Source organism: Panthera onca, chromosome C1 (genome assembly GCF_046562875.1).
Source record: "Panthera onca isolate mPanOnc1 chromosome C1, mPanOnc1 haplotype 2, whole genome shotgun sequence".
NCBI classification, from domain to species: Eukaryota; Metazoa; Chordata; class Mammalia; order Carnivora; family Felidae; genus Panthera; species Panthera onca.
Window position 1 is genome coordinate 66,468,266 of NC_138346.1, and position 25,871 is coordinate 66,494,136.

Consider the following 25,871-nt stretch of genomic DNA (forward strand, 5'->3'; position numbering starts at 1 on the left):
AAGAACTTCCTTCCACCCAATAATAGCCTAGTGATGACGTGTGCAGCATTCGGGGACAGAGCTTAACTCAAATTCTGGTTCTATCATATGTAAGCTCTGTAACTGACTTTGAGCAAATTACTTTGCCTCTCTCAGCTTGTTTATTGGCTGTAAAAAGAAAAAAAAAATTACTGTCCATGTCATGGGATTGTTCTGAGGAACCAACCAGAAAATGTAAGTAGAGCACTTTGCACACCCTGGCAATAAGTGCTCAATAAATACATTTATCAAAATAAAAATTAAATATCATAAGTTACTCATGGGTTTTAAATTTTTTTATTCATAGATTTTGTTGTTTTTATGTTTAAAATGCTCTGGAAGGGTTTATGTGAAATGAGTTCCATGCTAAGAAGTTAAATCCAGTGAAGACATTTGTGTAATCAAATGAAGAAAAAAAATCAATAAAATTTATATAAATATGGTATCACATTCTTTACAGTTTTTTATTCTGGAAATAAATAACATACTTCAGTTCAGTTAGTTACCAGATGGTCTGTCCTACCAATCTGAGAACAAGTACTACATATGGTTAAGTCCTTTGTAGTCATTTGAAGATTATATTCATGTACATAGTAAGCATGCAATAAATATTTATTGCTTAACGCTTAATGCTTAATGTTGAATAAATTTTAAGAAGGTTTAGGCTGATCCTCAAGATGCCATGGCTTCTGAAAAGCTAAGTTCACCAAGGATAGCACTGTCTGGATTAACTTGTCAGACCATGAAAAAAACAAAATCATTAATGTTATTGTCAATATGCTGCTAACTTTTGTTAATCTTATAGGTAGACAAGCAGCCCATCTATGAATACAGCCTCTACATGTATATTTATTTTGTCATCTTTATCATCTTTGGATCATTCTTCACTTTGAACTTATTCATTGGTGTCATCATAGATAATTTCAACCAACAGAAAAAAAAGATAAGTATTTTAAGGGTTTTTTTTTTTACTGTACTGAAAAATATGAACAATTATTTTCCTAAAAATATGATTTGAAATTTAATTTGATACCAATTAGTGATTAGCTTCATTATAACTTCATTTATTTTTTTAAATAATTGAATACAGATATGCTTAATCTCATTTATCTCTGCACAGAAAATAATTATCTCCTGTCATATTTTTAAGCAATACGACAAGTATTGAGTTTTTGTCAATGTTCGCTATAGAGGATTGACTAATTAAGAAAAATTAATGCACTAATTGTTTATTCAAAGCATATTTCATAAGGAGTTACATTCATTCTCTGAGCCACTGCTCTGTGTGGTATACATTGGGCTGGCCCTTGATGGACAACAGCACAGGATATGTTTCCTGACTTCAGGGGGTTTGTATCATAGCAGAAGCGATGATACATGTGGTGGAAATTAAGATTTGTTGAATGTTGCAAGTAAGATACTTTCCTGAGATTTGTGTTTCATTAACTTTCACATCAACTGTATTAGTTTTTTAAGGCTCCTATAACCAAGTACCACAAACTGGTGGCTTCAAACAACAGAAATTTATTCTCTCACAGTTATGGAGGTTGCAAGTCCAAAATCAAGGTTTTGTCAGGGCCATGCTGTCTTTAGAGCCTTTAGGGAAGGCTTCTGGTAGCTTCTGGTAGCTCAAGTGTTACTTGCCTTATGGCAGCATATCTTTAATCTCTGCCTCCATGGTCACATGGAGTGTTTTCCCCCTCTGTGTCTCTATCCTTTGCTTATGAGGATACTCGTCATAGTGGATTAAAGGCTCACTCTTCTCTAGTATGACCTCACCTTGATTTAATTACATCTACAATGACAACATTTCCACATAAGGTAATTCTGAAGTATTAGGGGCTAGGACTTTAAAATATTTTTTGGGGGGGACACAATTCAACCTAAAATATCTACCCTAAAATTTATTATTATTATTATTATTATTATTATTGACTTTGTCTGATAAATGTGGGCAGCCACAAAAAGGCTAAGTGATGTACCCAAGATCATGCATCTAGTAAGTGATAGTTCTGATAAGGTCAGTAGTTGATCCCATATACTGCATATATTTTTTAGCCCCTGCACTATGCCAGATCCCTAAATACTATAATATGAAATAATGATAAGTGTAATAAAAATTAACAAAAGCAACAATAATAACAACAAAATAAATGGACAGAGAAAAAATAGATGTAAATAGAAAAAAACACATTTATGTGACAATTGGTAGGCTTTGTAAGATTAATAAGAAGACATGTAGAAACTGAGAGGCAGAAAGATGGATAATCCACAGGGAGGGATAGAGAAATGTGTGAGCACGTGCATAGGGCTGACATAAGAGGAAATAATCCAGGAGGAATAGCCTTCCATCCAGTTTGAATGAAGTTTTGAGATGGAATTTTAAGAAGAGAAATAGTACAAGATGAAGTCTTGCCTGAGAGCAGATCTGAAAAGCCATATTAGGTATTTTTCAGTAGGAGCTGATGTGTCATTGAGGTATTTTGAGCAAGGGAGCACATATAGGCAGGACAGTGGCATTTATTATGACTTGATGATGTGTCTGATTCTGTGTAAAGTACTCCACATGTGTAATCTTAGTCGCATTTTACAGCAAACGTAAAAGGCATTATATCACCACTTCCCCTGTCAGAGAGGATGTGTTACTTGCGTGTGATCCGACAGTTAGGAAGTAGTCTCATCACAGATCCAACTCTGGAGTCTCTTCTTCCAGGGACTATGAAAACTCAGTTCTAATTTAAAAACTGAATCCAGCAATGATGCGTAGAATGACTGAAGAGAGACCCAAGACTAGGTCAGATTCTGCATTACCTGCTACCTGGACCACATTTCAGTCTCCAAATTAGTCATTTGCAGCAATGGGGAATACGGGATATGTTCAATGAAGAGCCTGTAGTGGGTACAGTCTATAGTATTATCTGTGATTTGCAAGAGAATAAATCATCTAAGAAGTCTCAATTTTCCTGTCAAAGTTGGCTGAGTTACTGTAACTGTAGCACCACCCACAGGAAAAGAAATCTTTCCAAGATAAGGGGTAGGATTCCAAGAGGGAGTCATTTTAGATACTGGCTTAGCATTTAAGAAAAGATAGATGTACAAGAAATGAAATTTCATTATTGTACGTGACTGATATTCACGATTGGAAGGAAATTTAGTAAATGTTAAATGTTATTTATGCTTACATTTTCAAATATAGGTTTTTTTCAAAGATATTTTGAAAATTCCATCTTCCATTCTTACATTTAATATCTGAGAGCCACACTTAGCTAACATTATCATATATTCATGGCTTTAGACACAGAATCTCTAAAAATTGATAATTAACCTCGAAAATAAGTTTACAAAGTATACTCTAATTTTCAATTTAATTATTTTTTTCAACTTTAGTCATTATATATGTGTATATATGGTATATAAGCATATACGCATGATTCCCCAATATTCCCTGCATAGGATCAATCAAACATATATCTAGATAAAGCCATGTGACCATGGGCAGGACAGCCACAACCCTAACTGCTTTAATCTTCTTGCTTTTAAATGTTACTCTTACAAGAATTGCCACTGGAGGAAGATAGGATGGGTTGACACCATTACCATTACTGTCAGGCAAAAGTTACTAATTTAGAAGCACTGCCAACTACCACTATCCCCTACATTTCTTCTAGTATTTAATTTGCAATTTAAGCATACCTTTTATATTCTGACCTTTTCTGAATGGCCTACGGTTTCTTTCCACCTTAGTAAGAAACAGGACCGACACTTCAATTAACCTACTACATAGGAGATCTTCTGCTAGATAACTTTGTGTATGTGAATTCATCTAATCCACAGACAAGCTAATGAAAGTGGCATCTTTATAGAAAAGTATATATGCTGGGGCCTGGTAAGGATAAGTAATTTGTTTCAAATCAATCAACAGGTCCATTGGCATTCAGGATCCAAAGGTCTGTTTGGCTTCAAAGCCCATATTCTTTTCCCAGCGTATTCTTGACTCTTAAGGCTTTTTAACTTAGTGCTTTGGTCTCAGCTCATAGCTCTTCTAATAACCAACCCCACTTTACTAGTTTTTCCAAATACCCATCACTTCTATAAGTAATGTTTTCATTTAATGAGTTCATGTGATAATAAGAGTTTAATAATTCATTAGAAAACATACTTTGGAAAATTAGAACACAAATTATTAATAGGTTCAAGTTACAAAAGGGAAAAATATGTAGTATATTTACACAAAGACCTAGTATAGCCCTGGTTACGTATGGGTAAATTCTGAGTAAAGCAACCCCTTTTAGTAACTATAACCTTATTAGGAAGGTTAGTAACAACAACAGTAATAGCAACTAACAATTATTGAGGGCTTGTGTATCTGGCATTATTCTGAGTGCTTTGAATACATGATCTCAGTTGATCCTCAGAACAAGACAACTGAGATATAGCTACTCTTTTAATGATGAGATGACTTATCCTTAAAGAGATTAAGAAACTTGCCTAAGGACAACAGAGATAGGATTTGAACAAAGATGATCTGATACTAGAACTACAGTCTTACGTACTAAGTAACACAGCCTTGACATAGTGTGTAACATTGAAAAGGACCAGCCTGATTTACAAAGTGTCTTCCATCTAGCTTTTAAAGGGATACATTTTGCACAAGGTCTCTAAAGCTACAGTAAAACCAAACAACACCAGTTCCTCTATTAGAGCATTTTGTAATCTCCTAGTTTTATCCCCACCTTTTATTATTTTGGCAAACAAGGTATCATTAAGAAAAGTTAAAATTTGCCACTTTGATTTTTACCTCTAATTCAGAGTTCTCTTCCCAGTGTTTTCCTAGCTTCTTCTGGTAAGTTCTTGACATGGTATGGCATTCAGTTTCCGCTCATAAGTAGTTCTCTTAACACTGGCCTGAAGGCTCTCCTGGATACCTAGCATGAATATGTAAGATAAATACCAAAGACTGTATATCAACTAGAATAAAGGTGAGTTAAAACAGTTTAAGAAAGAAAGCAGAGTCTGGTTACCATTAGGTATTTGATACATTTTTTAAAATGCGGTATAATAGAAAGCTATTGCCCAATCCAAGAAAACTAAAGGGAAACAATAACCAGATGATCTTTAACTCCCCAACCCTACAAATTAAGTAAGGATTCGAGAACGAAAAATTATTCAAAATAAATTCCACATTACATGGATTATACTAATTTGTCCCATAACTAAAAAGTTGATGTTACACATCAATGTAGAAAATGTGTGAATCTGTAAAAATTACAGATAATTTTAAGAAAATTGGCATACCCTAAAAGAACAGATAAAGCTTCTAAGCCCCCTTTGTGAAATAAAGATCAAAAACCTTCATTTAAATTTTTTCAATGTTTCTTTCTTTTTTAAATTTTTTTTAATGTTTATTTATTTTTGAGAGAGACAGAGACAGAACATGAGCAGATGAGAGACAGAGAGAAAGGGAGACACAGAATCCAAAGTAGGCTCCAGGGTCTCAGCTGTCAGCACAGAGGCAAAATCATGACCTGAGCTGAAGTCAGACACTTAACCGACTGAGCCAACCAGGCACCCCAATGTTTGTTTGTTTGTTTGTTGGTTGGTTGGTTTGTTGGTTTGTTGGTTTGTTGGTTTGTTTTGAGAGACAGAGAGAGGGTGCAAACTGGGGATGAACAGGGAGAGAGAGACAGAGGATCCAAAGCAGGCTCTCCACTGTTAGTGCAGAGCCCAAAATGGGGCTCAAACTCACAAACCATGAGATCATGACATGAGCCAAACTCAGATGCTTAACGAACTGGGCCACCCAGGCGACCCCAAAAAACTTTAGAGTTAGTTATTTTTACTGTTGAATTTTAAAGGTTGTCTATTCAATTAGGAAGTCCTTCAGGTCAAGGATCCTGAATCATTGGTAATTTCCTCAATACCTCCAACACTATTATACATAATGTTGACACCCAATAACCTGCTTATATTGCAGTTTCTTTATTGGAATGAAAAAAGTATCTAACAAGTTTCTTCAAACACCCCCCCCACACACACACACACACAGATATTGTGTGTTACATGTTCACTGTGCAGTAGTCTCCCCCACTCATTATCTATAGGTCATATGTTTCAGTGGATGCCTGAAGCCATAGATAGTACCAAACCTTAAATGTACCATGTTTTTTCTTCTACATGCATACCTATGGTAAAGTCTAATTTATAAATAGGCATAGTAAGAGATTAACAACAATAATAATAAAATAGAACAATATGCCATAATACAAGTTACGTGAATATCATCTCTCTGTCTCAAAATATCTTATTGTACTATACTCCCCTTCTTGTGATGGTGTGAGATGATAAAATGTCTATGTAATGAGATGAAGTGAGGTGACTATCTGCAGACATTGTGATGTAGCCTTGGGTTACTATTCACCTTCTGACCTATGCCAGGAGGGTCACTTGCTTCTAGACCACAGTTGACCATGGGGAACAGAAACCACAGGAAGCAGAACCACAGATAAGAGGGCACTACTGTATATTCTTTTTCTTTGCTAAACAAATATGGCATTTATAAATGAATACAAATAACATAAAATTATTTTTACTATGGTTTTGGCCCCTACTTTTCATTAGAGTCCCAAATATTAGCCAAATCATCAAAAAAGATGTTCAGTATTATTTTGTATAACTCTTCCTAATATATTTGTAATCTAGCAATAAAATGCCTGAGATAGGTAGCAGATAAAACGAAATACCAGCACATAGTTTAAAATGACACGGGTTACTGCACCAAAAGAAAATTGAGCCAATAATTATTATATGTAATACATATATTTTACGTATGCACATTACATTATTTATGGAGAGTAACATGCCTACATCTAAGTAATTCTTTAAGATGGGTTTTATTTATAGCTATGTGGCACATAATAAATGCATTTTATTTCTATATTAATACATTTTTAACCTGTCTTAATGATCTGAAGAAAGATCCAGACCATGATTCTGATTTTAACTAGATTTATTTTTTTATTTCTTTACCTTGGAGGTCAAGACATCTTTATGACAGAAGAACAGAAGAAATATTATAATGCGATGAAAAAGCTGGGATCTAAGAAACCACAAAAGCCAATACCTCGGCCAGGGGTAAAAAAAAAAAAAAAAAGAAAAGAAAAAAAAAAACAATTCATCTTAAAACAACACAGGGGTTAGGGGCACCAACCCTCCACACAGTCAAAATCTGCATATCAACTTCTGACTCCTCCAAATCTTAACTACTAATAGCCTACTGTTGACCAAAAATCTTACTGATAAACTAAATGGTTGATGAACACATATTTTACATGTTATATGTATTATATACTGTATTATATATGGTAAGCTAGAGAAAACAAAATGTTATTAAGAGAATAATAAAGAAGAGAAAATATATTTACAGTACTGCACTGTATTTATCTTTATAAAACCCATGATTAATGGACTTATGTAGTTCAAAACTGTTGTCCAAGGGGCAACTGTATATTTTTACATATATATCTCTAGCATATAAATTTTCAAATTATTTTAAATTCATCTTTAACGTACAACTAGTTCTTAAACATGAATGCTAATATTTGAATAAAAGGCCTTATAAAACTGAATATATGTATTTTGAACGTTATCACTGTTCTTAATATTCCTATAATATTCCTATAAAAATTATAAATAATTATATATGGCCTGTGGAGAATACAAATAAAATGTAATTTTGATTGAAACTTATTTATCTAAGTAATGACTTTATGATGTAGTGATTGCTGTCTATCAGTAGGGTAAAACTAACATGAAGATTTTTAATATTGCAACAAATAGCAAAAGAAGCAGTTGGACTGGTTGTGAGTCTAAACTTTTTCCTACTGTGAAGTCAAAGACCAGAATGGGCTCAGATGGAAATAGTGAGTCTAAGCAGTCAAAGAATAGTTTGTATTCCTCTAACAACTTGGGGGAAAAAATTTAAATGCATATAATTTAAATGCATATAATGCATATAAGCATTATAATGCATATAATGCATTATATGCATTTAAATTTGTATTGAACATAACACACCTTGCCAAAGAGTCATGGCTGAAGACAAAGCCAGTTAGTACCCAGCTGGCAACATGAGGATCACCCAGCACTTCTTAAATGGACACATTGCCAGGTCTCAACCAGACCTGTTGAATCACAATCTATGGATTTGACACCCTGGTATTTAATTTTTTGCGTGCCCTACTTGATCTTGGTAAAATGCTTTAAGGCCTTTCCTAAAAGGATTTTGAAGAAGCTATGTTTCCTAGAAAGCATAATACTAACAGTGAGACTGAAAAGAAAGGTGATTTGTAAGTATGAATATGTATGGAAATACATATCCCATACATGAAAGAGATAGGAAAATATAAGTCTCTGATATTACAGCAGTCATATAAATATAAGACACTGCAACACATTAGTTAAAATAATATGGCAAAGTAGAAATTTAGAGACATGATATTTTATTAACTTGAAATACTCTGGGTAGTAGAGCTGCGGTGTTTTAGTAAAAAATTACCGGTGACTGAAACAATTCATATATAACATAGTAGGGTTGGATGAGCTTAAAAGCAAATGTGAGTGTACATGACCAACTGAAGTCTGTTTGGTATATACTGAAAGTCAACAACAACAAAAACTTTTCATTCACTCTGACTTTGATTTAACTCATGAATAATATCTCTTGTAGAATCAAGAACTTATGACCAAAGATAATTTATGCAACTTTGAAGACACAACTTTAAAAAAATTTTTTAATAATATAATGATTAATGGATATTTGCAAAATTTGCTCTACATTCCATATTATTCTTGTTTCTTTACAGAACAAATTCCAAGGATGTATATTTGACCTAGTAACAAACCAAGTGTTTGATATCACCATCATGGTTCTTATCTGCCTCAACATGGTAACCATGATGGTAGAAAAAGAGGGACAAAGTGACTACATGACTGATGTTTTATATTGGATAAATGTGGTTTTTATTATCCTTTTCACTGGAGAATGTGTGCTGAAACTGATCTCCCTCAGACATTACTACTTCACTGTAGGATGGAACATTTTTGATTTTGTGGTTGTGATTCTCTCCATTGTAGGTAAGACCATTTTGAATCAAACTAAACTTCACACATGCTCAGAGAAGGTTCTGAATTCTTGAATGTAAATTTACTTTTGGATATGTTAGTAAAATGAAGAATGGAGGAACCTTAAAAACAAAACTAAATAAAACAAAGACTTCTGTGTCAGAATTCTTATGTTTATGCTATAGGCCTCAAAGCCACAAGCATGTAATACTTCTTGATACTTGATTTCCAAGATTACTTTTCACAGAAGTAGCAACTACGTCTATATGTAGGGTTGAAGGTAGAAAGACCTATATGTAGGTAGGAAGACCAATGCAGAATCTGAAATCACCTCCAATTTTAGCACATATGAGAACTGTCCCTTGATTAACGATTACTAACACCCAGAATATCCTTGACTCTGCGTGAAAATTCTTTCTAAATTCAAAGTGAAGGTAAGGTCTTAAGAAATGCCATGTTCATTTCTTATGGCTTCATACTTGGCAAAGACTTGTCAATACAATCATTTCTCAACCAACCTCAGTCATGTCTGTGAATCACAGCACATGGTTGTATACTTTCTCCCCTTTACCATAGCTGTTTTTCTGTCCTCTTGTTTTTTCATTATCTGTACAAGCTTTGCCCAGTATTTTAGGGTTTCATTTATTTTAAGAATTACAAATTTTAGACAGAACAAGATTGCAGAGATTATTTAATACAAATTCAACTTATAGATGATAAAACAGTCCCACAAGGGTTAAAGGTCATATGATCTAAAACTTCCTTATTGAGTACCATGTAACTTAGAAGAGGCATTCAAAACCAGTTTTGGAAAAAAAGAGAAGTAAGAAAGTATTAAGATATAAGAAAACAAATTAAAATTTAGGTAGGAATCTCAGAGGAATAACAAGCAAAATAGTGGGAGCATTCCCATTAAATTAGGAAGAAGAAAAGAGTGTTCCTCTATCACTTCTATTTTTAACAGTATTGGCTGATGAAATTAGATAAGAAAACAGAGAGGTACATGGAGCCAGTTATCTTCATCTTCAGATCACATTATGGCATTCTTTAAAAATGAAAGAGAATCCACCAAAAACATGGATTCAGTTAGATTTCAGAAGATACAAATTTTAAGTCACATGTATCAATATTCATAAATGTTTTATATGTGGACAAAAAATTTGGAAAGTATACCTAAAGAAAAATATCATTTATATTGGCAATAAAAATAAAGTAAAATATCTAGTAACAACTTTAATAAGAAATGCATAAAACTTCTATGAGGAAGCTAACATACATAAAGGAAGTCTTAAATAATTGAAAGGCTTTTCTTTTACTTGGATAAGAAGGCTATCACTTTAATCATGACCCTTTTTAAAATAAATTAATTATAAATAAAGTGTCATCCCAGTGAGAATATCAGTAAGTCTTTTTGCATGATGGAGATAATGGCAATATAAGTCTAAATGATTATAAAATTCATCTGGAAGAAAAATTAAAGTATTACTAGATATTTATACTATTATAACACTGATGAAGTAAAACAGTGTTTTTAAAAGCTCAATGGATTCAAATAGATAATTCAAAATTTAACTTCAAATATATAGAAGATAAATAATTTGCTCAGTAGAAAAATCACATGAATCAAAAATTAAAGTGTAAAATAAAATAAATTCAAGAAGAAATAGATTTATAACAATGAACTTGAATCAAATCATCCTTCCTATGTCATCTCACAAATTTGAATCTATGAAGAAAAAAATAACAACTATGTCTGCATAAAAATCAAAATATTCTATGGACAAAAACTAACCACTACCTCTCCCCAAAACGAAAAGATTGAAAGACAAAATACAGGGGAAAAAATTATGTAACATTTAAGAACAATAAAGGATTAACACTTTCAATAGAAAAATAGTCTCCCTAAATCAATAATAGTAAATATCTCAATAGGGAAATGGGCAAAGGACTTAACATGGCCAAAAGAGAAAGTTGAAAACAGCCAACAAGCACACAAAATATCCAATAAATAAGAAAAAAATGTAAATTTTTTTCCAAGAAAAATGCAAATAAGTTATAATGAGATGTTTTGAAACATCATAAAGATTTTCTGGTAAAAATTATAAAGAATTACAATACTAATTGAGCATGCAGAGTATGAGCACTTTCATATATAACTGAGGAGTTGTACAAACTTTCTGGAGATAGATTTCGTGACAGATAAAAAATTTTAAATACACTGATATTTTATTAATGTATTACCAAATGATGCTCATGTAACTAGAAAAAATATACCTACTTGGATATTCATCTCAGCGAAAACAACATAAATTTCTTCAATATGTGTTCATTTGGAAAGAACATTGTAAAACTATAAGAAATTACTTTGTTGTCATTTGTATGGAAATATTTCCATGACATATGATGAAGTGACTATAATAAATTATGAAAGATGCTTATATAACATAATTATATTCCTGTGACAATGTGTGTGTGTGAGCTTGCATAGAAAAATGTCAAAAGTGATACTCAGCAAAACAGTAACAGTGATTATAATTGGTGATATTTCAGGTGATTTATATTTCCTTTTTAGCATTTTACTGTACTGCTTGAACTTTCTACATGAGTACGTATTACCCTTATAATTAAAATTATTTTGGAGGAAAAAAAATGTCCACAAACTTAGTAAAAGGAGAGAAAATGTCACAATGATAATTTCATTTTCCTTTGGGATTGCTCAATCTTTTGATTGTTATGAAATTGCTTTCAATATAAAAGGACAGTTCTGAAATCGTAAGAGATAAGATGGCAGATAAAAATACTTAAAGTCATGATTTTCTGTAGCATGGAAATTTAACTATTTCTATCCCCTCCTTCCTCACAAGGTATGTTTCTGGCTGAGCTGATAGAAAAATACTTCGTGTCCCCTACCCTGTTCCGAGTGATCCGTCTCGCCAGGATTGGTCGAATCTTGCGTCTGATCAAAGGGGCGAAGGGGATCCGCACGCTGCTCTTTGCTCTGATGATGTCCCTTCCCGCCTTGTTTAACATCGGCCTCCTGCTCTTCCTGGTCATGTTCATCTACGCCATCTTTGGAATGTCCAACTTTGCTTATGTTAAAAAGGAAGCTGGAATTAATGACATGTTCAACTTTGAGACCTTTGGCAACAGCATGATCTGCCTGTTCCAAATTACCACCTCTGCTGGCTGGGATGGATTGCTAGCACCTATTCTCAACAGTGCACCCCCTGATTGTGACCCCAAAAAAGTTCATCCTGGAAGTTCAGTTGAAGGAGACTGTGGTAGCCCATCTGTTGGGATATTCTATTTCGTCAGTTACATCATCATATCATTTCTAGTTGTGGTGAACATGTACATCGCTGTCATCCTGGAGAACTTCAGTGTCGCTACTGAGGAAAGTACTGAGCCCCTGAGTGAGGATGACTTTGAGATGTTCTATGAGGTTTGGGAGAAGTTTGATCCTGATGCCACCCAGTTTATAGAGTATAGCAAACTCTCTGATTTTGCAGCTGCCCTAGATCCTCCTCTCCTCATAGCAAAACCAAACAAAGTCCAGCTCATTGCCATGGACCTGCCCATGGTCAGTGGGGACCGGATCCATTGTCTTGACATCTTATTTGCTTTTACAAAGCGTGTTCTGGGTGAAAGCGGAGAGATGGACTCTCTACGTTCACAGATGGAAGAAAGGTTCATGTCAGCAAATCCTTCCAAAGTGTCCTATGAACCCATAACAACTACACTAAAACGAAAACAAGAGGATGTGTCTGCTACTGTCATTCAGCGTGCTTACAGACGTTACCGCTTACGGCAAAATGTCAAAAATATATCAAGTATATACATAAAAGATGGAAACCGAGATGATGATTTGCCCAATAAAGAAGATAAGGTTTTTGATAACGTTAATGAGAACTCAAGTCCAGAAAAAACAGATGCAACCCCATCCACTGTCTCTCCCCCTTCATATGATAGTGTAACAAAGCCAGACAAAGAGAAATATGAAAAAGACAAAACAGAAAAAGAAGACAAAGGGAAAGATGGCAAAGAAAGCAAAAAATAGAGCTTCGTTTTTGATATATTGTTTACAGCCTGTGAAGGTGATAAATTTGTGTTAATAAGACTCTTTTAAGGACGTCTATGCCAAAACTTTTCATCAAAATAGTCTCAAAGTCATTGCCGTGACTAGCTCAGATTCCCTAAAATAGGTGGGCAGCATTAGCAGATGGCTGTGTTTGCACTGGTAGATGATTCTGTAAGAATTGTAAGAATATACTATAGGGGTTATTGACTACAGCAAACAAAGGTGATTTAATTTTATTTGCTTTTAATAAATCAGAAGACCATGTGGAAAATGTTCACATCTGCCTTGTCATCTTTTCACAGAATGGTAAATATTCGTGTTTCCCATGCAAATACAACCGCACACATGCATCTATCATTTGGATATCTATAAAAGTATTTTACCTTGGCTTTGCAATGAAATGCCCTGATACAAGGAATGGACATTAATAACAAATATTTAGTTAATATATCTTGTTATATTAGGGAGCAAGACTCTTCTTCATGTACAGAAGTCATTCTATATTTTGAGGTGCTTAAATTTATTCTATATCGCAACAGAACCAATTTTCATGTGCCTATACAATGCCATGAGATTATAAACATATGTAGGCTATTCATTTCAAGGAATACTTTTCATTCATCTTGACTCATAGACCAACCAGGATAAGACTTACCTGTAGAGTATTGTGCTTCATAGCCCATCTTTTAAAATATCCTTCTTTGTTCATACAATAACCATACAACATGAAAAATTATTTTAAGTACATATCGCATTCCTCAAAAGAAGAAAAAAGTGAAGATACTGAAGAAAAGGAGGAAGTGAAGAAAACGTTATTCACTATTATTTATACAAACTAACACCAGACTGTGCTGCCTAAAAACACCAGTGATGACCCAACTCTTCATCTGTTTGGTCACAATTTTCTGCTTTTTCTCATGCAGTATTGTCAAGTCATTCTTTCGCACAAAGCAACGTTGATACTTTCCTTCCGTGAAGTGATTCCTGATGTACAGAAACCTATTTGATACTGTGGTACATGTCTGAGAAGATAATGACTTGGGCAAAGTATTTACTGCATCACCTGTTTTCCATCCTAATGTGTGTATGGCAGACTTCCAAGTCATAATATATGGCAGGATTTCTTTTTTTTTTTTTTCATGAAATTTATTGTCAAATTGGTTTCCATACTTTCAACACAGACTTGTGTTTAGTATGAGTGAAAGATCATTCAGTGGGGATTCTTGCCAACTTGCTTTCTTACCACTAACCTACTTTCCTAATTTGTGCTATTAATCCTTTTGGACCTTTTTCTTTCACCTATAAAATGAGGACAATGTCACCTTCACCTTAAAATTCTATGACTATGAGGTATATTTTACATCAATCAATAAAGTACCCTGAGCTTATAGTTTACCAAGCACATATTCATTTTGCTTTAGCTGTTGTCCTCCTACCAGGGATTTTAAGCCTAGCTTTAAAAAGTCCTTGTTGGTAGTGGCTTAAAAAGAAATGACCATGATGCATTTTTTCATGAGTTTATTTTAGGAATACGAAATATTTCTTCTATCAAGTTACTTATGCATAGGCAAAAATTGAGTTACATAAGTAGGAAGTAATTTTATTTAGAAGATTTTGTAGGAGTTTTCAAAGCAAATGTACATATCATTCATTTGCTTTTCTAAATTAAAAAGGGACATAAATTATATTTCTATAATAAATACAACATATTTTTTGTTGCTCTGGCTAATTAAAAATAAAGGAGATTTAAACATGCCTATAGAGATGAAGAGTATGGGTAGAGAATGATAGAAAGGAGGAGAGACTAAGAAAAACAGACAAAAACAGAGACATTTCCATAGAACTTTGTATCTTGAATCTTTTAAAATTGTGATGTATTTTACAACATCCATGAGGGAGATAATCACTTCTAGACATTTGTCCTAAGGTACATATGAAATTAAATCTAGGGCCACAGATTCTACACCTACATTCAATCATTCATCTTAGGTTATTTGAGCCTCTTTTTTATTTAATGTGAAAGATACCATGCAGTGTTTTCCTGGACTATGTAGAGCATTGCATTGCATATCTGTTAAGCCTGTTGAAAATAGGTTTTGACAATTAGGGAACCATACAAGATCTATTACATTTGTAAGGTTTTTAATACATTAAATTAAGAAATTAATATCATCTTAGATTTAAATTCAGTCTACCTTCATTATTTTAAGCCCATATAAATATAACTGCATTTTGCATATTTATATATTATGAAAAGATATATGGTAGATAGGTTTTTGTGTGATTTACTATTAATGTTTTTACATTGCCTTATTTTTATGTAAAGTAAAAAATATTGGCAACTGGTTCCTCAACAGTTTCTTCTTAGCATTTCAAAAACAATTTACAAATTTCCCCTTTTTTCCTATTTCATGCTGAACCAATTTCATGCTGAACAATAATTTTTTTTAATATAACATAGTTAGGTTTTGTATATATACGTTTTCCCAGGAATGTCTAGTTGTGACTTTTTATCAATTAAAAACAATATTTGGGATTAAGAGCTTATTTAGTACTGTGTAAGCTTAAAGTAAAATTAGACTTTGCTTTTCATGTAAGGTACTGTTTGGTACTGATAATGAGATACCAACGTCCAGAAGGCACTGTCATACTAATATTTAAATCACATAATCACTAAATTCACTTTACCTAATGATATAGAATGGTAGTTACACCCTAAAATTTAAATTAGAACTAAATGAAAGCAAACACAAATGGAAATAAAGATTTGAACACAAATTCATACGTACAATTTGGAGAAATTACAATGGGAGAATCTCATTTTGCCTTTTTGACTGTCATATCTTTTGCAAAAGATACAAGTGACTTGTGGGCTGTTTCTAGATGCTGATTGTTGAAAACCTCAACCTAAAATGTTCGGCATGATTTTATAGATTTTTGATAGCTTTATTAAAAAGATTTAAGATAAAATGCACATGTAAATAAAGCAGTTTTAAATAGCAATTTTGGAGAAATGTCACTGTAAGTAATGAAAAGAGGGCCAGCTAAATTAGAAGGGGCCAAGGAAGTGGCCTGGGTTTAGGACCTATGTATAGAGACATTTTTTTAAAACATCTGTGGTTATGATGTAATATTCTTGAGGAAAATAATCAAGAATTGCTTCATAAAAATAAATGAATAGCCATGAGTATAATAATGCTGTTTACATAGAATTCTTTCACAATTTCGTACATCTGTGAATGCTCAAAATGTTTGATTTTGTCATACATTGTATTGCAGTTATACCCAAGACTTACACATTGTAATAGAATGTAAAAATAAAAATCATTAACAAGACAGAGTCATGTGTGCATGTATTTTCTGTTTATGTGAGAATGACCTTTAGGAAAACAAGTTTAGTGCATCCCTAAATAAGTTGAAGCTGATAGCTTTTTTTTTTAATGGAAAGATGGACAGTTTCCAATGTCCTCCATACAAAGTCTTCCAGGATAAGAAATATGGGGATAAAGAATATAGAGTTCCAAAGAAATTCATTGAAATCCACAACAGAGTTTGTGCAGAAGAAAAAATTTTAGACAAGAAATGAAAATATGCCAACATTTAGTTACACAGTGACTGTATGCATCTTTTTCACGAAATAGAATAGGGTAATTGTGTAATTGAAAGATAGTATAATGCATGTAATGGCTAAGGGCTTGGGTTCCAGATCCAGAACTGTATTTGGATCCCAATTAAGCCATGACTCTCTGAATTTCCTAAATACATTATTTAATCTATATGTGCCTCAGCTTTCTCATCTATAAAATGAGGATAATTGTACTACTTCACTATACAGTCACAGGATAGAAGGAGGAAATCCACATGAAGCAATTAGAACAATGCCTGACAATACAGAATCAATAATTTACATTAGTAGTAGTAGTTAGTGTAGCAACCAGTTTGCCACTAAACATGAGAGAACCCAGGCAACCTATCATATAGCAACAGAATGCATTCTTCATGACAATATTTTCTCTATTTTATGACTTTGTACAAATAGAGTACCCAAAAGAGTCTCACATATCTTATTGATATGTAAAGAACATTTAGTGATGTGACATATACACAACAATATTTCAAAATGGAGATTTGTGAATTCAAGTAACATGCGAACATGAAGAAACGTGTATATTTACAAAGGTTTAGCTTATTCCAAGAAAAAATTTGGAGGAGGTAGTTCCCAGAGTTAACTACATAGTCAAGCCAAACCTGTATTTTGTTTTAGCTGTGAGCATCCAGTCCTGCTTTTGGTCTTTAAGTAAGACACAGTAATAATAATCGCTGCCATGCTAGACCATTATTTCAACCTTGTATGCTATTATAATGGCATATAAAAAGATATAAAACATTCCTAGGGACTTCTGTACTGGCAGTTGTGATAATCACTGCAAAATAAAATTATGATCCCTGAACAGCACCATGATGCATCTTATGAGTGGCAATCACATGAAGTTCCTACAACAAAAGACTGAACTTCTTCCTTACTATAGATAACACTATACCATAATCCAAGCAAAATTAGCTGCGGAGTACATGGTCATCTCAAGGGAGGGAAGAATTGCATGCTGGCTAGAGCAGAGACCTGTGCCGCAATACCATTTGATGCACACAGGAAGAGAAACATGAATAATTGATAGCTCTAAACAAGCAGTAGAGCAGACATACTTCACTTTACTCCCTGTTATTCTGAGTAGTGTAATAAGATATGCGCATTAACAACTGAGCTAAGAAAAAAGTCAATTGTAAGAGATTAGGAGGTATGTGTATTGTCCTTATCATGTATTTCAGCTTCTCATTTAAAATATTTTTCAGAAACAATTGAAATGCAACAAAGGAATAGATAAAACAATGGACAAAAGTATTTGGAAAAGACTTAAGCCTTGTTAACAATTATAAAAACCTAATCGAACTGTTCCCGATGTAATATTTGTTTGGTATGTCCTATTTCTTTTTTTTTTTTTTTTAATTTTTTAATGTTTATTTATTTTTGAGACAGAGAGAGACAGAGCATGAATGGGGGAGGGGCAGAGAGAGAGGGAGACACAGAATCGGAAGCAGGCTCCAGGCTCTGAGCCATCAGCCCAGAGCCTGACGCGGGGCTCGAACTCACAAACGGTGAGATCGCGACCTGAGCCGAAGTCGGATGCTCAACCGATTGGGCCACCCAGGCGCCCCTGTCCTATTTCTTGTTTTATTTCATAGGGGACAAAAATCTTCCATTTACTTAATTTCCACTAGGAACAGCTTGGAATGTCTTTATGAGCCAATGAGAATAATGATATGCAAAGACAAACCACATTACTAAGTGAGAGAAGCCAATTTGAAAAGGCTACACATTGTACAAATATGCAGATGGTTCCAGTGGGAATATTTCAACGCAGTCAGAACACACTGAGGTTCCATAACCATTGGGAATTTTAATAAAATTGATTTTGACGACATTAGACCCCTAGCAAAGTTGAAATGAGCAGTACCAAAGAAAACTTTTTTTAATGTATTGAGGGCGGAAACAAGCAGTTCAAAGATGAGGTCTGAAAAAGACCCCTGTTAAAATTGAATACAGGTAAGCAGAGTTTTCCAGCCTTCCCAAAAGTTCTCACAAATCCTTTCTACTTTGAACCCTTCTGCAGAGTTTTAGAGCTGCAGACACCTTCACTTCCGTCTCAGCCTCAGGCAACAAATCCATGAATTCAAAACTTTTCTGATTCTTAATTTATCTCTAGAAAGTCAAACTAAACAAAATTTAGTTAATGGTCAAAAAGAACTAAACATCATATATGAGTTTGTTACTCATTATTCAATATCTACTGAGCACCTTCAATCCGTCATTCCCCTTCAATCTGCAGACATTAACAAAGCCCTTCCCTCTTAAGGGACAAAATGATGTCCTTCCCTCTTAAGGCAAAACTGATGACCCATGAATGATCATAAATATCAGAGTAATATTATATTGGTTTTACCATACATTATTAATCATGAATGTACATGTATTAGATTATGTTTTATTACATGTTCTATAGTCTATGTTATATACTATTTTATTTTATGATAGATAATATCAGGATGTTTCACTCTCAAACCTTCATGATTTTTGGTCACAACTTAAAAATAGTGAGTTGAGGGGCACCTGGGTGGCTCAGTTGGTTAAGCGACCGGCTCTTGGTTTCAGCTCAGGTCATGATTTCACAGTTGGTGAGTTCATGCCCTGCATTGGGCTCCAGGCTGAAAGTGCAGGGCCTGCTTGGAATTCTCTCTCTCTCTGCCCCTTCCCCTGCTCGATCTCTAAATAAATTAATTAATTTAAAAAAATTTAAATAGTGACTTGAAGTTGTGCCTTTTCTTTTCTGCCTTTTCTGCAGATTTTTGTAACTCCAAAAATACTTTGCTCATTCATTCCAATGATTTATAAGCTGTTTTGCCAGAGAAAGTCACTCAGGAGCTAAATTTTGATTCCTAATAGGTATTTTACTTTTCACTCCTATAAAAGAATTTTTTTTAAAAAATATTCAAAGTAGTCACTTTGCTTTGGCATTTATGCCAAAGATTTAATGAGACAAAGACTCAAATTTATAGTTAAAATCAAAATGTACGCTTCTGTTTGAAGCTATGATATTATCCTTGATGTTCTTCTCAACATTGAAAATTAAGAACTACCTTTAAAATAAAATGTTATGGATGAAAAATAGGTATCAAAACTCCACAGAAAATATTTTTTTCTTTAAAAACATCGGTGAGGCTCACAACTATGAAACTTCTAAATATCAGACTCCCATTCCGCCTGCCTTTAAGAAAATAAGAAAGATAGAATTCTCTTGTAATCTCCTTGAACAACTCGGTGCATTTTGATATATTGGTTCTAGCTGATGCCCTCTATTGAATCAGTTCTAATAAGAGAGGATTGGGAAAAAAACAGAAGTGGGAAAAGATTTCACTCATGCTTTGTTTTCCTGTCTTATTTACTTCCTTTTATATACTCATCTTACCCTAACCATCTTATTTAGACCCTCAATTCAGAACAAAGATTGATAACTAGTTTAGAGTCACCTAATTTGGCCCTGGTACTTGCAAACAAACAAACAAAAAAAGTTCTGTTTATCTCCAAAGAGTCACATATTGTCCATTTATTTTAGAGACAAATGGGTCTGCCTCCTACAATCCTCAGCCAGAATACCACTTAGAGCTGGGTTATGGACAGAAAGCGATCTGGGAGGGAGCCAGGGGGAACAAGAGATGAAATCTACTTTACTTTGTGACACAAGCCACAGAATATATCAGAAATCTGAAGAATGACTACAGTTGAGAAGTGTTTTCAGGTGAGCATATTTTAGGTTTTTTTCTTTGAAATAAAGATAAAACTTCACTTAAGTCTTATGCCTAGAGCTAGAAAGGGCTTGAATAGCTTGCTCTAAAGAAGCCGGTGCCGGTACAGAGAAATGCCCTTGACACTGCACAAACCTGAGGAATTACTCTGGCGGCTTAAAATGGCAGCCTTTGGCATTGTTTTCTCTATTCTCATTTCTTCCTGTCCAGTTATTTCCTCCTAGAGTAAGGTAGCTCTTTTTTTTCTCCCCTGCTTCTGTCATCTCGAGAGCTAAAACCAACAAAACTAATCTCTTCCTCTTTATAAAATCAATAAAGCAAATTAGACATGACATTGAAAGCACTTTAAAGAAATCTCAGCTCTGTTTTTCAGAGTGAAATACCATCTTATACCTTTAAGAATCATCAAAAATGTAAATATACAAATATATACACAGCAGCAGCATATTATGTAATATCACAAGATTAAACCTGTCACTCACCAACAACGTGACTGAACTTGAACAATGTACTATATTTTCCAAGCCTCAAGTTCATCTACAAGAGACTTACAGTCATCTTAAAGTATATAAATACATGGTAGAAACTTTAACGGGCAGCAATGTATTCTGCATTGTCTGAAGTACCTCTCAATCTAGGATTCAGTCATAAATTCAATAAAATGATACTGAGCATCTATTGTGTCCTAGAAGAATCAATGATAATACCACTATGCTATTTTCCATATTGTAACATGTATAGATGATAGAGAGGAGCTTAATCTAGACAAGGCAGCCTAGAGCTGAATATTAAAAACTGAATAACAGGGGCACGTGGGTGGCTCAGTGGGTTAAGCGTCTGACTCTTGGTTTCAGCTAAAGTCATGATCTTATAGTTCATGAGGTTGAGCCCCACACTCTGTGTTGGGCTCTGTGTTGACAGTGCAGAACCTGCTTGGGATTCTCTCTCTCTCTCCCTCTCTATCTCTGCCCCTCCCCTACTCTGTCAAAATAAATAAACAAACAAACAAACAAACAAACAAAAAAACTGAGTAACAGTTTTGAATGTGTTGGAATTTGAGGTACTATGAGTCAAAGTAAAAGTCCTGAAGGCAATTGAATATAAGACCTCAATAATAAAGAATAAAAAAACATGAAGTTAAATGAAGTTCAAACAGGGTTAGAGACAAATATCCAGGAGTCATTGCTTCCCAGGGGTGGATGAATCCAAAGGCATGCTAAGTCAACTAGGAAGAGTATACACAGGTAGAAGCTTGAAACAGTTTTAAGGGGAGTCAACAGAATATTAAGAAAGAGAATGTGATAATGTGATCAGCATTACAAACTGCTTCAGATTTGTCACGCAACTCAACACTAAAAATGTCAATCTTTGAGTACAAGTGTTTTTGGTGGAATTATAGATGCAAAAGCCATAGGGTATGAGTCAATGAGAACTATGTTAAGCATTAATATGACTATTAGCCACTGCTCATGAAATTCACCTTGCCAGCACATAGCAGGGTAGGTATTAAAAAAATTAAAACTTAAGGATTCAAACTGAATATCCTCTTTCCTGAAGTGTATGTTTGCATTTTCTGCCCATTTTTAAATTGAGATTTCAGGACATCAGTGGCAATATCAAAGTAGGGACTTCTGAAAATCTACTTCTCCATAAAAGAAGAGGAACACTGGCAAAATTGTCAAAAATCAATTTTTTCAAAACTCTGGAAATTAACCACAGGAGGTTTAATTCAAGAAACATGACTGAATCTCAGTAAGTTCAGCAAGCTTTATAGTTGCTTCAAAAACCAATAGTCTCATAATCTCAGTGAAAACCAGCAATCTAAAAGCCAGTGGAAGGAGCAGAACAAGTTTGGAGCTCTCCCAAAGCCCACTTTCAGAAAACTGACAATTCCCTGAAAAATGCACCTGCAAAGCTATCTTTATTTGGCCTAACTCAAAGTTCACCTAATGCACATAGCCTTTTCCTTGGAGTTGTTCACAATGATCTAACATTGCAGCTGCCTGGGGCAGTGATAATAGTTGGGGTAAACAAGATTACCAAAAAATTTAAAAGGAAAGGCTAGGGAATGACACGTCCATAATGGACTTCCTAAAACTCCAACTTATTTCTGGGAATCTACAAGCCATCTGCCTATACAGGACTGCGAACATGCCAGGGCTATGCACATGTATGGAGTTCTCACCTCTGGCTGACCTCGAGGCTCTGTATAAGCAGGAAATGACAGTTAAGGTAAAGTTGTAAACTGCCTGCCTGAGTCTTAAAGGCATGTCCCAACAAGCAAATAGAGGCTCTCAGCAAAGGCTGGGAGACGTAATCATGCATGACGTCTAAAGAAATTTCTGTCTAATCATTAGCTAACCACTGAGTTAATTGAACAGACTTCAGTGTCCACACATGACAAAGAACACAGACTTTACTGATTTAGCCCAGGAAAACCACTAAACAAACAAGCAGCACCCCACCATCACAACAAAAAACAACAAGGACAAACAAAGCGGGAAGGAAATCTGACCTTAAGATTAACAGGTGATTTCTTATTAGAAACCATGGAAGACAGGGGCAGTAGGATGACATATTCAAAGTACTTGAAGAAAAACTGAACTAGGAATTCTATATCCAGAATAACTAACCTTCAAAAATGGAGAGGTTAAGACATTCTCAAATAAACAAAAACTGAAAGACTATGTCGTGAGCACATCTGTCCTACAAGAAATACTAAAGACAGAGCTTAGGCTGAAATGAAAGGACATCAGACAGTAACTCAAATTTACAGGAAGAAAGAAAGAGCACCAATAAAGGTAACCAAAGCAGTAAATATAAAAGATAGTATAAATGTATTTTTTAAATTACTTTTTAATGTTTATTTTTATTTTCAAGAGAAACAGACAGACAAAATGCAGGCAGAGGAGGGACAGAGAGAGAGGAAAACACAGAATCTGAAGCAGGTTCCAGGCTCTGAGCTGTCAGCACAGAGCCCTATGAGGAGCTCAAACCCACGAACCTTGAGATCATAACCTGAGCCCGAGTCAGATGCCCAACTGACTGAGCCACCCAGTCGCCTCTGCATAAATGTATTTTTATTTGTAATTCCTCTTTTTCTCCTATATGATGTAAATGATAACCACAGAAAGAAATAATTTTACTTTTTTAAAAATGTTTACTTATTTTTGAGAGAGAGAGCGAACACAAGCAGGGGAGGAGCAGAGAGAGAAGGAGAGAGAAAATCCCAAGCAGACTCCGTGCCATCAGCCCAGAGCCTGATGCAGGGCTCAACCTCATTAACCATGAGATCGTGACCTGGGCTGAAATCAAGAGTTGGATGCTTAACCAACTGAGACACCCAGGCGCCACTTGCAATAATTTTAAATCTGTGTTGATGGGCGTATAATGTGTAAGGATGTAATTTATATGATATAATAGCACAAAGAATGAGGAGGGAAAGGAGATATTTAAGAGCAAATATTTTATATACTATTGACATTAAATTGGTATTAGCCCAAACTGGATTGTTATAAGTTAAAATATTAATTGTAATCCTCAGAGCAACCACTAGAAGAATAACTCAAAAAATATAAAAAAAGAAATGGCAAGGAAATTAAAATAGAACACTATAAAATATGTGTTTGACACAAAAGAAAACAGTAGGGGAGAGATAGAAAAAAGACATGGTATATAGATAATAACAAAATGGCAAACAAAAATGCTATCTTAAAATACATTGGAAGGGGGCGCCTGGGTGGCTCAGTCGGTTAAGAATCCGACTTGGGCTCAGGTCACGATCTCGCGGTCCGCGAGTTCGAGCCCCGCGTCGGGCTCTGGGCTGATGGCTCAGAGCCTGGAGCTTGCTTCCGATTCTGTGTCTCCCTCTCTCTCTGCCCCTCCCCCATTCATGCTGTGTCTCTCTCTGTCTCAAAAATAAATAAACGTTAAAAAAAAAATACATTGGAATGTCAGACTTTTTCTTTTCTTTTTCTTTTTTTTGTTTTTAAAGTAGGCTCCACACCCAGAGATCAAGAACTGAGATCAAGAGTCGGACACTCCACCAACCGAGCCACCCAGGGGCCCCAGTCTTATTCTTTTTTTAAAGCTGTTCATTAGAAAAATGAAAATTAAAATAAATTAAATATCACTAGACCACTTTCAGAATGGCCACACTTAAAAAAAAAAAGACTGACAATAACAAATATTGGAGCAAAAGGAATTCTCATACCTTTCCATCAAGAACATAAATTTGTACAATTACTTTAAAAATATGTTTCACAGTATCAATACTAAACATATTCTATGACCAAAAGTCTTATACTAGGTATATATACACAGAAATGAGTGTTTATAACCACCAAAAGACATTTGTATGACTGTTCAGAGATGCTATATTCATAATAGCCTGGAACAAATAGGAACAATGGGAAAATCTATCAGAATTAGAAAGGATAAATATGGTGGTATACATACACAACAATATACTACGACAGCAAGAAAAGGCAAGTTGCTGATACATGCAAGATCATGGAAAATCTCACCAAGAAGCTAGACACCAAAGATTACATATTGTGTGAGTTACTTTATGAATCATAGCAAAAGACAAAACTTATTTCTGATCATAGAAGTCAGAAGAGTGGAACCATTTGGTGGGTTGTTGGCTTAAAAGGGCATAATGGAGAATTCTGGGATACCAGAAATATTTTATATCTCACCCCAGGTGGCGTTTACATAGAAGTACAAGTATTTCACTATACTGTATATTTATTAGACCTCAATAGAGTAGGAAACAACAACAAGACTGTGTTACTGAGATCAGCCACCATCTCCAGGTGGTTTGGCTACAGTACCATCTTGCTGCTCTGTTACCTGCTGTTTCCTTGCTTTTGGTTCTGGGGAGCTTCCTTTAATTTCTTGCAAGCTTTGCCTTGTATTAAATGAATACCTATCAGTAGTATGCTGGTAAAAAGATATTTATTAAATTTTGCCCAACAGACATTTTATATCAGATTTTTTTTTCAGGATATCTAGTCATCTAATTGCTGAACGCTAACTAAATGAACACAGAATGATTTCCTGTTTTGGAATCTCCTGTAACTTTGTCTGACAAGTACAGAACGTAAGGTCGTTCTAATGAAACTTGGGCTTTCAAAATACTTTTTTTCTCAACTTTTAGAGCCTCCCAGAGCAAACCTAGGAATAGATTTCTTTTAAAAAGGGAGTAGAGAAGTAAAATAATAATTTATTCAAGAAGACTCATTAAGACTGACACTTAAGTTTGTAAATATCATTAATGTTTTAATTCTTTTTA

The 25,871-nt window shown here is 34.4% G+C and overlaps 1 protein-coding gene and 1 long non-coding RNA gene across 6 annotated transcripts in view; one reads left to right on the forward strand and one right to left on the reverse strand.

The window, feature by feature from the left end:
- SCN9A (sodium voltage-gated channel alpha subunit 9) overlaps positions 1-16,556 on the forward strand; it is a 166,139-nt gene extending 149,583 nt beyond the window's left edge. Inside the window, exons 24-27 of the mRNA XM_060621369.3 lie at positions 824-961; positions 7,045-7,149; positions 8,880-9,150; positions 12,003-16,556. Coding sequence (XP_060477352.1) covers positions 824-961; positions 7,045-7,149; positions 8,880-9,150; positions 12,003-13,195 — 1,707 coding nt within the window. The 3' untranslated portion in view covers positions 13,196-16,556. The remainder of the gene's footprint in view (positions 1-823; positions 962-7,044; positions 7,150-8,879; positions 9,151-12,002) is intronic.
- LOC132670957 (uncharacterized) overlaps positions 1-25,871 on the reverse strand; it is a 117,922-nt gene that overhangs the window by 56,096 nt on the left and 35,955 nt on the right. For 4 of the 5 annotated variants that reach the window (XR_013557283.2, XR_009606940.3, XR_013557281.2 and 1 more), the window contains exons 2-3: positions 12,049-12,245; positions 4,817-4,943 (exon numbers count right to left, since the gene is read on the reverse strand). This is a non-coding gene — a long non-coding RNA (uncharacterized LOC132670957). The remainder of the gene's footprint in view (positions 1-4,816; positions 4,944-12,048; positions 12,246-25,871) is intronic. The other variant, XR_013557280.2, reaches the window with a different exon arrangement.